Source organism: Bombina bombina, chromosome 1 (genome assembly GCF_027579735.1).
Source record: "Bombina bombina isolate aBomBom1 chromosome 1, aBomBom1.pri, whole genome shotgun sequence".
Lineage (NCBI taxonomy): Eukaryota > Metazoa > Chordata > Amphibia > Anura > Bombinatoridae > Bombina > Bombina bombina.
The window spans coordinates 1,456,835,108-1,456,848,782 of NC_069499.1; the positions used below are offsets into that span (position 1 = coordinate 1,456,835,108).

General features: G+C 37.8%; 1 protein-coding gene across 2 annotated transcripts in view; it reads left to right on the plus strand.

Moving 5' to 3' along the window:
• Nucleotides 1-792: 792 nt before the first annotated feature.
• Nucleotides 793-13,675, plus strand: part of PGS1 (phosphatidylglycerophosphate synthase 1) — a 398,675-nt gene continuing 385,792 nt past the window's right edge. Inside the window, exons 1-2 of one of the 2 annotated variants that reach the window (XM_053706217.1) lie at nt 797-897; nt 9,270-9,368. In XM_053706217.1, the coding sequence (XP_053562192.1) occupies nt 800-897; nt 9,270-9,368 (197 nt within the window). In that variant the 5' untranslated portion in view covers nt 797-799. Of the gene's footprint in view, nt 898-9,269; nt 9,369-13,675 lie in introns of both variants that reach the window. The other variant, XM_053706226.1, reaches the window with a different exon arrangement.

The following is a 13,675-nucleotide window of genomic DNA, read 5'->3' on the forward strand; positions in this document are numbered from 1 at the left end:
TATTTCAGAACTATGGACAGCACTTTTTTATTGGCGGATGAATTTATCCACCAATCAGCAAGAACAACCCAGGTTGTTCACCAAAAATGGGCCGGCATCTAAACTTATATTCTTGTATTTCAAATAAAGATACCAAGAGAATGAAGACAATTTGATAATAGTAATAAATTAGAAAGTTGCTTAAAATTTCATGCTCTATCTGAATCACAAAAGAAAAAAAATTGGGTTTAGTGTCCCTTTAAAGTCAAGTTGATGATCTATCTATTATTGACTTATAAATATTACCTTTGTATATTGCACCTATGTTTTCAGTGCTGCAGAATCTGTTGGCACTCTAAAAATTAAATGATAATAATAATAAAGTCCATAAGAGCAATGCACTACTATTCCATACAAATGAATTTGTGGATGAAAGCTCCACAGAAAGGAATACACTAATAGCACTGGAGTTAGATTTGTGAGTGTTATCTGTATATTCCTTTCTGTGGATCTTTCATCCACTAAGTAATTTGTATTCTGTACATAATACACAGCACCTCCACTCAATATTCTTCTATCACACTTAGATACTTTTCTGTTATGGTTATTTAACACACACACATATATATAGCTGCTATTTGTTACCACATTGTGGGTTTTGCTAGACATCAGGGTGGTCCGTAACACGCGTGGGGAAGGGGGCACTTGTGCTTGGTTTGTGGCTGGCAACACAACACTATTTTTGTTCTTGCTGCTGAGGCTGTGAATAAAGTTTATCAGTATTTGTAGGCGGTGCGACTACTGTTAGTTTCCTGAAAAGATGGCTGCGTCCACAGTATTGTGGAGGAGACTTCGGGGTCCGGGTTTGGTAGGGCTTCTTGCTCGTCTATGTGACCGGAACCGTGACCGAGGGGGAAGGTAAAGAAGCAAGGGACCGAGTACCTGGTTTTTGTTCTTAGAAATGTGTTGTATTAGATTACGGAAAGGTATACGCAGATCAGTTGCCTTATATACTATATGTGTTCTGCAAGTGTGTGCCGAGTAATAACCCTGTGTCATTTTTACATATAGTAAATAACGGGTTAATGGGAGAGTCCTATCTAAATGTCACCCTGATTGCACTCACTTGTAGAATAACACAACGGAAGTCAGAATTGAGTTTGTTTTTATTCTAAGTACTGTATGTATTTCCCTGAGACATCATAACCGCTGCTCCTTCACTGTGTGGGTAGAGTGGCATCTGGACTCTGGAGATTGTGTGTATTGAGAGTTAGCTCTACAGTCTTTAGTACATTTACGCATGTATAGAGCAGAAAATGGAGCATGCAGTGCTTTTCTATGGTATGCTGAACCAAGATCAGACGTTTTTATATCAGCTGGGTGAGTGGAGAGGTTTAATCTGGACAACATTAATGGGTAAACTTAAAATATATTTATTGAAGGTTTACTATTTTGAAACCTTAACTTCCACTGATATAGTACTAACAAGCCAAACATTTGTAAATCTATTGCAAGTAATGAATAGTTCATCTCAGCCCAGAAAATATCTGTGTACTACTGAGGCACAAACCTATAATTGACCTCTCCAATCTAGCCAGTTGATTGGATGTGTAAGACAAAATAAACTTTCAAGGAATATAGAGAGACTGTCATGTTAAGTATACAATTGTATTATGGCATGAATGTCCAATGGTAACTGTCTAGATTTTGCAAAGGGATGTACTAAAAGGAATGACAAGGGTGAATGACAAAATTGAATGCCCATACGCTTTAATGGGATGTACAATAAAAATTGCTATAGCAACAAAACTATCAGACATATCAAGTAAATATTTACCAGGTATGTTCCCCATGTACAGTATCATATTCTGAAAGTGAGATTACGCGAGATTATAGCTGCTTTCTATGGAATGACAAGGGTGAATTACAAAACGGAATGCCCATAGACTTTAATGTGCTGTACAATTAAGTGCTATAGCAACAAAACTATGAGACATATGAAGTAGATATTTAGAAGATATGTTCCCTGGGTGCAGTAGCATATTCTGAAGTTGAGATTATATGGGATTATATCTGCTTTCTATGGAATGACAAGGGTGAATTACAAAATGGAATGCCCTTAGATTTAAATGGGATATACATTTAAAAGTGCTATAGCAACAAAACTATGAGACATGTAAAGTTGATATTTACAGATATGTTCCCCAGGTACAGTAGCATATTTTGAAAGTGAGATTATGTGGGATTATAAAAATGCTATAGCAACAAAACTAAGAGACATATCAAGTAGATATTTACCAGATGTGTCCCTCAGGCACAGTAGCATATTCAGAAAGTGAGATTATGTCGGGGTTATAGCTGCTCTCTATGGAATGACAAGGGTGAATGACAAAATGGAATGCCCATAGACTTTAATGGGATGTAAAGTTAAAAGTGCTATAACATCAAAACTATTTGACATATCAAATAGATATTTACTAGGTATGTTCCCCAAGTACAGTAGCAATTAATTAAGAGAGACACTGGGGGGGGGGGGGGGGGGAGTATAGAGGTGCTGGAAGAAAAGGAAAAAAAAACTGCTGCCAAAAACAGGGCGGGTTCTTGAACCTTCCCTGCCAGGAAAGAAATGAATTTATCAGGTGAGCATACATTTTGTTTCCTTTCCAATGGCAGGGAGAGTCCACACATTTATTACTGTTAGGAATCCAATACCCAAGCTAGAGAGGACACAGAATGAACAGATAGAGAAAGAAGGCAGGCAGACCTAAACTGATGGCACCACCGCTTGAAGCACCTTTCTCCCAATAGAAGCCTAAGTTGAGGCAAAAATATCAAATTTGAAAAGGTATGTAAAGAAGACCAGGTAGCTGCCTTACAGATATGCTCCTTCAAAGCTTTGTTCTTAAAGGCCCAGGAAGAAGACATGGGTAGAGTGAGCCATAATCCTCCCAGGGGGCTGTTGTCCTGCCTCCATATTAGCCGTATGAATGACACTTCTCAGCCAGAAGGAATTGGTAGTTGCAGTGGCCTTCTGACCCCTGTGCTTACCAGCGTACAAAACGAATAGGTGAGAGGTTTGTCTAAACTCTTTGGTAGTATGCAGATAGAACCTTCAATGCTCTAACCACATCCAGGTTGTGTAGCAAACGTTGCTTCGGAGAAGGATTGGGCAAAAGGAAGGCACTACAATCTCCTGATTGATATTACAGTTAGGTTTTCTACCTAAAGTTGTTTCTATCTTAGTATGTAGAATAGCCTTATCCGAATGAAAAATAAGGTAAGGAGGATCACACTGTATAGTAGATAATTCCAAAACTCTGCAAGTAGAGGAAATGGCTAACAAAAACAAAACCTTCCAATACAAATGCTTAACATCAACAGAATGCATAGGCTCAAATGGAGCCTGCTGAAGAACTCGAATAACAAGATTAAAGGGACAGTTTACTCAAAATATTTCTCCCCTTTAATTTGTTCCCAATGATCCACTTTACCTGCTGGAGTGTATTAAATTGTTTACAAGTAGCTCCTTTACCCTTATATTAGCATTTTAAATAGTTGATTTAGCATGTGGTATTCCCATCTATTCTGAAAGTTTGTGGCTGCAGGTCCAAGCTATATATAAGCTTTGTATACACAGCCAGCAGAAGAAATTACACTCCCAGTGGGATATAGCAGAGATAAGGTAATACAATGTTGATTTTCCATTGTTCTCTCCAAGTACTGGTGACTGTTTTATGGACAAATATAAGATAAAGAAGCAGGTATATGTGCACAATGTGATACAGTAATGAGATCTGATTATACCTACAAGCTCAACCCATTTTATTAGGTTGTGGCTTCTAAACACAAAATCAGAGCTTTAATATACACAAATAAACCTTAAAAGGATATTTTTCATACTTTTTTTACTCTGCAGTTGGTAAAAAAAGCAATTGTAAACACATTAAGGGAAAAACTATTTTACAGTATACTCTCCCTTTAAGGCTCCAAGGAGGAGCAACTGGTTTAAACACAGGCCTAATTCTAACAAGATCCTGAACAAAAGATTGAACATCAGGAAAGTTAGCCAACTTCTTATGAAGTAAAACAGAAATAATATCTATTTGATATGTTTTATATTTTTGTTGCTATAACACTTTTAATCTTACATCACATTAAAGTCTATGGGCATTTCATTTTGTCATTCACCCTTGTCATTCCATAGAAAACAGCTGTAATCTCACTTTCAGAATATGATACTGTACCTGAGGAACATATCTGGCAAATATCGATTTGATTTGTCTCATAGTTTTGTTACTATAGCACTTTTAAATTTAATCCCATTATAGTCTATGGGCATTCAATTTTGTCATTCACCCTTGTAATTCCCTAGAAAGCAGCTATAATCTGACGTAATCTCACTGTCAGAATATGCTACTGTACCTGGGGAACATATCTGGCAAATATCGATTTGATATGTCTCATAGTTTTGTTGCTATATCACTTTAAACTTTACATCCCATTAAAGTCTATGGGCATTCTATTTTGTCATTCAATAGAAAGCAGCTATAATATGACATAATCTCACTTTCAGAATATGATAATGTACCCGAGGAACATACCTGGTAAATATTTATATGATATGTCTCTTAGTTTTGTTGCTATAGCAACTTGAACTTTACATACCATTAAAGTGTATGGGCATTCCATTTTGTCATTCACCGTGTCATTCCTTTTAGTACATCCCCTTTGCAAGTGTTAAATGCTACAGCTGATCAGTGCACCCGTGGGGCTTGTATCATGTCAACAATTAACAAATTGAGTCATTACCAGATGGTACAAGCACCTTAGGCTCTCTGAGCAAGTGCTGGGTTTAAAATGCTGGTGCACGGTGCAAATACACTTTTGAAACAGCTATAGCTTTTACAAGAAGCATTTTTGCTAATACATGCATATTACAAAAAGGCTTCTATTCATAACTGAAATGCATCCACATGAATTCCAATTTTGGCTGGAATGTCCCTTTAACCCCTTAACGACCGAGGACGTGCAGGGTACGTCCTCAGAAAAAAGGCAGTTAACGCCTGAGGATGTACCCTGCACGTCCTCGGTGTGGCAAGCAGCTGGAAGCGATCCTGCTCGCTTCCAGCTGCTTTCCGGTTATTGCAGTGATGCCTCGATATGGAGGCATCCTGCAATAACCTTTTACGGCCATCCGATGCAGAGAGAGCCACTCTGTGGCCCTCTCTGCACCGGACATCGATGGCCGGTATCGTTGGTGGGTGGGAGCCGGTGTGGGAGGTGGGTGGCGGCGGCCATCGATGGCCCTGGTCATGTGGAGGGGGGCGGGATCGTAGGCGGGAAAGTCCGGGGGCGCGCACGTGCACGAGGGGGGGGGGGGCGGGCGCGTGCACGGGGAGGGAGCGGGTGGGAACCGCTACACTACGGAAAAAATGTGTCCCAAAACAAAATAAAAGTGGGACATTTAATGCTTTAAAAAAAACCCTTAGGTGTGATTTAGGTGGTGGGGGTTGGTCCGTGGGGGGGGGGGGGGGATTGAGCTACACTGCAGAAAAAAAAAAATTAAAAAAAAATACACATTTGATTGTTCAAACTGGGTACCCAAGATGGCCCCCAATAAGGCTGAGAGGGAGGCTTAGAGAGCTGTTTTGGGGGGGGGATCAGGGAGGTTGGGGGTTAAGGGGGGATCCTAAACACAGCATATGTAAATATGCTTTTTTTTTTTTTTCTTAAAAAAACCCCCAAAAACTTTTATTTTAGTACTGGCAGACTTTCTGCCAGTACTTAAGATGGCGGGAACAATTGTGGGGTGGGGGAGAGAAGGGAGCTGTTTGGGAGGGATCAGGTGGGAGGCTGATCTCTACGCTAAAGCTAAAATTAACCCTGCAAGCTCCCTACAAACTACCTAATTAACCCCTTCACTGCTAGCCATAATACACGTGTGATGCACAGCAGCATTTAGCGACTTTCTAATTACCAAAAAGCAACGCCAAAGTCATATATGTCTGCTATTTCTGAACAAAGGGCATCCCAGAGAAGCATTTACAACCATTTGTGCCATAATTGCACAAGCTGTTTGTAAATAATTTCAGTGAGAAACCTAAAATTTTGAAAAAATTAACGTTTTCTTTTACTTTGATCGCATTTGGCGGTGAAATGGTGGCATGAAATATACCAAAATGGGCCTAGATCAATACTTGGGGTTGTCTACTACACTACACTAAAGCTAAAATTAACCCTAGAAGCTCCCTACATGCTCCCTAATTAACCCCTTCAATGCTGGGCATAATACACGTATTGTGCGCAGTGGCATTTAGCAGCCTTCTAATTACCAAAAAGCAAAGCCAAAGCCATATATGTCTGCTATTTCTGAACAAAGGGGATCCCAGAGAAGCATTTACAACCATTTATGCTATAATTGCATAAGTTGTTTGTAAATAATTTCAGTGAGAAACCTAAAGTTTGTGAAAAAGTGAACAATTTTTTTTTATTTGATCGCTTTTGGCGGTGAAATAGTGGCATGAAATATACCAAAATGGGCCTAGATCAATACTTTGGGATGTCTTTGAAAAAAAAATATATACATGTCAATGGATATTCAGGGATTCCTGAAATATATTAGTGTCCCAATGTAACTAGCGCTAATTTTGAAAAAAAGTGGTTTGGAAATAGCAAAGTGCTACTTGTATTTATGGCCCTATAACTTGCAAAAAAAGCAAAGAAGATGTAAACATTGGGTATTTCTAAACTCAGGACAAAATTTAGAAACTATTTAGCATGGGTGTTTTTTGGTGGTTGTAGATGTGTAACAGATTTTGGGGGTCAAAGTTAGAAAAAGTGTGTTTTTTTTTCCATTTTTTCTTCATATTTTATAATGTTTTTTATAGTAAATTATAAGATATGATGAAAATAATGGTATCTTCTGAAAGTCCATTTAATGGCGAGAAAAACGGTATATAATATGTGTGGGTACAGTAAATGAGTAAGAGGAAAATTACAGCTAAACACAAACACTGCAAAAATGTAAAAATAGCCTTGGTCCCAAACGGACAGAAAATGGAAAAGTGCTGCGGTCATTAAGGGGTTAAAGACAGTTATGCACACGTACCAGGCACAATTTGCATATGCTGCACCTGATTACCTATCCTTAGGAGGATAAGTCAGTAAACAAATGTATTAAATGGGAAGTAAACATTTTTTTTTTAATTACACCCTTCAGCTTTTGCTGATAGTTTACTTCATTCTGTTCTTGTTTGGCTGTTTACTTAAAGGGATAGTATACACCAATTTTCATATAACTGCTTATAATGTGCACAGATACTAAAAATCTAGTATAAAACCTTTTAGAAGCTCCTAGTTTAGCACTGTTGATGAGGTTAGGCTGGGCTATCCACTGAAAAGATGAAAAGTAGCAGGCGAGTAACAGCAAATTCAATATAATTTTATTGTATAAGACAAAAAAGAAGGTGACGTTTCGGGACCTTATCCCTTAATCATACCATGATGATGATGGTATGATTAAAGGGATACTAACCCCACATTTTTTCTTTCATGATTCAGATAGAGCATGCAATTTTAAGCAACTTTCTAATTTACTCCTATTATCAATTTTTCTTTGTTCTCATGTTATCTTGATTTGAAAAAGCAGTAATAAAAGCTTAGGAGCCGGCCCATTTTTTGTTCAGCACCTTGGTAGAGCTTGCTGATTGGTTTGCTACATTTAGCCATAAATCAGCAAGTGCTACCCAGGTGCTGAACAAAAAATGGTCCGGCTCTAAAGCTTACAGTACTGCTTTTTCAAATCAGGCTAGCATGAGAACAAAGAAAAATTGATAATAGGAGTAAATTAGAAAGGTGCTTAAAATCTCATGCTCTATCTGAATCATGAAAGAAAAAAATTGGGTTTAGTATCCCTTTAAGGGATACGGTCCCGAAACGTCACCGTCTTTTTTGTCTTATACAATAAAATTATATTGAATTTGCTGTTACCCGCCTGCTACTTTTCATGTATTCTTTGAGGACTTGGGCAGTGGTCCTTGGGTAACGTGCAATCCTGGGTCAGTGTGCTGAAGTGTCTTTCTGCTTCATATCCACTGAAAAGGGCAGAGAAAGCAGGAAGAGCAGACCCCCCTCCCCATGCATATTAAAATACCAATTACACAAACAGGAGCAAGCAGGAAACTGTAGACTTCAGTCTACATCTGATACTTTGGGGCTTGGTTAGGAGTCTGAAAATCGGCACAATGTTATTAAAATTAAATAAATAAGCAAACCACCACGTTGTTAACACCCCCCCCCCCAAAAAAAAACAAAAACAAAACTAAAAACATTCCTAGATGGGCTACATACATGGATCATCTACAAAACATTTATGCAAAGAAAAATCTAGTGTACAATGTCCCTTTAAAGGGATATTAAACAGTGATCCTTCCATAAAAGCAAATATGTTAAATCAAAGTAAACCTAAAAAGACACGGATTTTATCAAAACAGTAAACAACTTGTTTCCTTGTATAATGAGCACTTAGAAATTTGCAGTGTAGCCTTGCCCCCAGTGTGATATGGGAGCTGACAAACTTAGGTTACATTCTGTTATCTAGTCTATTCACTTTGAAAGTAATCAGCCTAGAAGTTTTATGACATCAGGCTAAGATAAACCTTCCTGTAGAGGCCCCCTCCTCCTTGTAAGACTGTGACAGGAAGTAAAGGACACCCCCATGGCAGAACATGGTGTAATCGGAGATGTCATCTCAGAAAATGCAGCATGTCTGCAGAAAGAATAGGGACATGCAGTAACTGTTGGCTCTTTTGCTTTACAGCCCTGCTCCACATCAAGTTGTTCTCTTCAAATAGTGCAGTGCTCTGGCTACACTGTACTGAGTAAGTTTTCTTAAAAGCAGTGCAGCCATAATGAAGCGCTGTTTGAAGAGAACAGTCAAATACAGAGCAGCACTGTACAGCAGCAGCACATTAATTTATGTCTAGTTCAGAGTATTTTTTCAACCCTGCCCCTAGCCTTTCCCAGTCTGCGAAGTTGTGAATCCTGAATATTGTTCTTATGAGCATTGCACCTATAACTACATTTTTACCTTATAATTATGTGATTAGACCAAAGGCAACAGAAAAAAAAATGTATTAAATAGATATTTGAAAAAATTAATGCAATTTTAAGCTGATGCAATATATTATATATTGCTTTATGCTCCAGATAATCAATGCATTGCAATTGAGCTGGTGCTTTATTATAACTACTTAATTTAAACATTAATTTCATTTCAAAATTACCTGCAGAAAAAAATTCAATAGAAACAAACTCGTCGCAGAAAGTGAAAAAAAGTTCTGCCTCTGGGAAGGACACTACGCAAATGTGGGGAATAAAATAAATAAAAGGTAAAATCCATTTAAATAAATGAATAATACATATTATTACTGTTGTCCCCTTTTCATGTAAGTTAGCTCTGAAAATTGAGCAATTTCTAATTTTCAGAACTTGAAATGAACCCTGCTAACTTATGAAGACTACCTCTGCAACATATCTGTCCCTAACTGGATTTAACTGATGAGAACTGCAAAACAAGGCATTTTATACTAACTTTATGACAGTGACTATCCTTGCTGGACTAAAGCCCAGATTGAAGTAGTTAGTACTATTGCTTAGACTTTCCCTGTTGCTGTTTCCCAGCTCCTATACCTTATTGCCTGCTGTGCCTATTTGTTCATCCTGTCTCCAGCACTGACTTTGCTGCTGCTGCTTGCAGCTTATATTCAGCACATTTTATTTCCTTTGATTAGCCCAGAAGCGGGCATTTCCTTTACTTTGTCTAGGAGCGGCATTTACTTTTCCTTAGCCCAGAAGTGTGTACTACAGTCATTAGCCCTGAAGTGGGCCTTTCAGTACTTGGCTCTTGTCTGTCTGAACTTGCACATGAACATCAGCTATACTGGTTTGTACAGTTTTTCTCTGTTAAAGGGATAGTAAATTCCAAAAATGTTATTGTTTAAAAAGATAGATAATCCCTTTAATTACCATTCCCCAGTTTTGCATAACCAACACTGTTATAGAAATATATACTTTTTACCTCTGTAATTACCTTGTACCTAAGCTTCTGCTGACTGCCACCTTATCTCAGATCTTTTGACAGACTTGCATTTCAGACAATTAGTGCTGACTCTTAAATAACTCCACGCCCATGATCACAATGGTAAATACATTCAGATAAGAGGTGGGTAGAAATTAGCATAGGAGCCTACCTAGGTTTAGCGTTCAACTAAGAATACCAAGATAATAAAGCAATTTTGATAATAAAATAAAATTAGAAAGTAGTTTAAAATTACATGCCCTATCTGAATCATGAACGTTTAATTTGTACTTTTCCTTAAACTCTTGTTTCTATCTGTTTCCTAGTAAAAACTATTTCAGGACATTACTTGCTATTTACCTGTGTAACTTTCTCCTAATAAACAGCACTGTTTTATATATTTGAGTCTCCAGTCTATTGCTATGCAACCTTCCCAGTTCCTTGCTAACCCTGCCATAGTGCTCCACCCTGTTAAAGTGGCCAGAATCACATTTTCACTATCATTCTTTGTTTTTATAAAGATGATAATACTCAAGGTTTTACTTAGTAATGTAATACTTAAACCAGAAATAGATCATTCTCTTTGCGAGAGCTACAGACCCATCTCCCTAATTAATATTAATATAAAACTGTATGCTAAAATTCTAGCAGGTAGACCAAGTTGGCTTTATTTTACACAGACAAGGCTCTGATAATTCAAGACCATTGTTGAACATTTTCTTAGAGGTAGTTGCTATGGGTATCCCTACTCTCACCCTATCATTAGATGGAGAAAAGGCATCCAACAGGGTGAGTTGGGGCTTTGTTTTGCACATTTTGGTTACCCTGAACCCTTCATCAGAGCAATGAAAGCTTTATATGCTTCTCCATCAGCAAGTATTAAGAAAGTAAGATTCTGCTCCAAATCTATCCCTACTCAGAATGGCACAAGGCAGGGGTGTCCTCAGTGTCTTCAGTTACACAACACTTTGCAGAAGTTAACTTTGTTTGCAGGCGATTTTAGAATTTTTATCATTAGTCCTTTGAGGTCTCTTACACATCTTTTAAAGACCTTTGAATACTTTGGCCGATTATCAAACTATAAGGTTAATGCAGTGATTTTTAACCTTTTTTTTGCTGTGGCACACTTTTTTACGTTAAAAAATCCTGTGGCACACCACATCCCAAAATTTTAAAAAAATCACACATTGTAGCCTAATACAGCATATATATACACACATACACACAAACACACACATACTGTATGTATTGTTCTGCTATGCCATGCCTCCTACAAACTACCCCTGCACTGGGAGTAAAAAACAAGCAAAGTTTAAAAAATATGTCACACTGTTGTCAGTCTTCCGTGGCACACCTGAGGATCTCTCACGGCACACTAGTGTGCCACGGCACACTGGTTGAAAAACACTGGGTTAATGTACTAAGACTGAGGCATATGCTATATGTCTACCTCCTGATCAGTATCCACTCCTTAGTACAGCAGCTTACCCTTTTAAATGGTCAGAAAAAGGACTTGGACACCTTGGAATTTTACTTTTCTCATGATCAAAAATGAACTTCACATGATAACTTCCACCCATTGACAGATCAGATTCGACATTTGCTGTCCTCTTGGTTGTTTTTTTAAATGTTTTGGATGGGCCAGATAGCGGTGAACAAAATGTAAATCCTCCCAAAATGACCTATAAGGTTCCTACTCTTGTGAATTCCTGAGGCTGTGATTAAGTAGTTGCAATTGCTAATTAACCAATATGTCTGGAATTTGCGTAGAGTTGAAGTTGCTTTTAAAATTCTTTAAAAAACTGTTATGATGGATGGACTTAAATTGCCCAGTATAAAGGCCTATTGCGAAGCAGCACTACTGACCCATGTCTCAGCATAGGGAACCCAATTAAAATTCACTTGGAGAACTAGAACAAGCATTACTCCCGCCCATATGCTGCAAGCAGATCTATTGTGACTCCCTCTTTACTGTGTCCCACTAACCTTCTTGCAATTCTATTATTCAGGAGTGCCTTAATGGATGGAGGAATCTTAGGCATGCGCCTCCAGTAACCCATCACCCCTATCCCCTTCATTCCATAAGGTGTATTTTTTTTGGAGTCCCTGATGCACACCTACATGTTTAGAATCAATTGGAGATTTCATTATTGCAGATCTCTATGTATGTATAATATGATCCCTTATACTGAGATTTTAAACACCAAATACCATTTTGAGTTTACTCTTTGTGGGGTTTCCTCCATGAAAACTATGCCAATTGTTTCTATGGGAATGTAGATGGAGAACAGAACTTCAGCTATTCAAACTTCTCTCAACACATTATGTTCTTTTGCTTATTTGCCCAAAATGTGTCAGCCAGTGGAAGAAGGATCTGTCAATAGATTCCTCATACAGTTTGGTAAAAGCCATCGCCAACGCTAAAAAAGCTATACGCTGTGCAACGCTTTATGAGCTTATTATAAATTGTTAGATGGCATATGGTTGCACAATTGTTACATTAAAACTTTCCTGGTAAATCAAAAATTTGTTGGAAATGTCACTCAATAGGCACTCCTCTACAGATCTGGTGCCTTAAAATCCAACCATTATGGAGCTTGCCAAAAAGACCATTAAATAATTTAAGAGGGTAATATAAAATCTTGATTTGTTCCATAGTAAAACAATTTGCAATATACTTAAATTATTTATCCCCCCTTTTCCTGCAATTAAGTCTCGGCAATGTGAGCTTTTACAGTTCTGAGAATTGTTTTTGCACACTGCAGACTTCACAAGCCTAACCTTGCCGCATATATGTGATGGACTTGCCCTAAAAATCCAACCGTTATGGAGCAAGGTTTAGAGGGTGTGCTTTGTCATTGGTTACAATAACATTTTGGCAACTACGGCCCTGCTTCACCATAATTTGAGTAGACTACAACCGGAGCAGTGATTTATTATTATTATTATTATTATTATTATTATTATTATTATTATTCTGGGATGTAGACTGGTACTAGCGAGTGATTGGGTTAAGGAGAAACCGCCTAGTTGGACACAGTTCCTAGATATCCTTGATTATATAAGAAAAATGGAGGAATTAATTTACTCCTTGCTAGGTACCTTGGTTACCCATGCCACAATCTGGGCATTGTGGGATGTGCTTTCAAACAGTCTTAAAGGGACAGTCTACAATAGAATTGTTATTGTTTTAAAAGATAGATAATCCCTTTATTACCCATTCCCCAGTTTTGCACAACACAGTTATATTAATATACTTTTTACCTCTGTGATTACCTTGTATCTAAGAACCTTCTTGCAGCCCCCTGATCATATGACTTTGAGTGTTTATTATCTATTGTCTTAAATTTAGCATTGTTTTGTGCTAGATCTTAAATAACTCCCTGTGCCTGAGCACAGTGTTGTCTCTATGGCCCATGTGCACTTTAAATCTCTTTGTGTTGAAAAGGAATGGATTAGAGGCAGCCTTTAAGGGCTTAGAAATTAGCATATGACTCTGCCTAGTTTTAGTTTCAACTAAGTATACCAAGAGAAAAAAGCAAATTTGATGATAAAAGTAAATTGGAAAGTTGATTAAAATTACAAGTCCTATCTGAATTATAAAAGTTTAATTTTGAC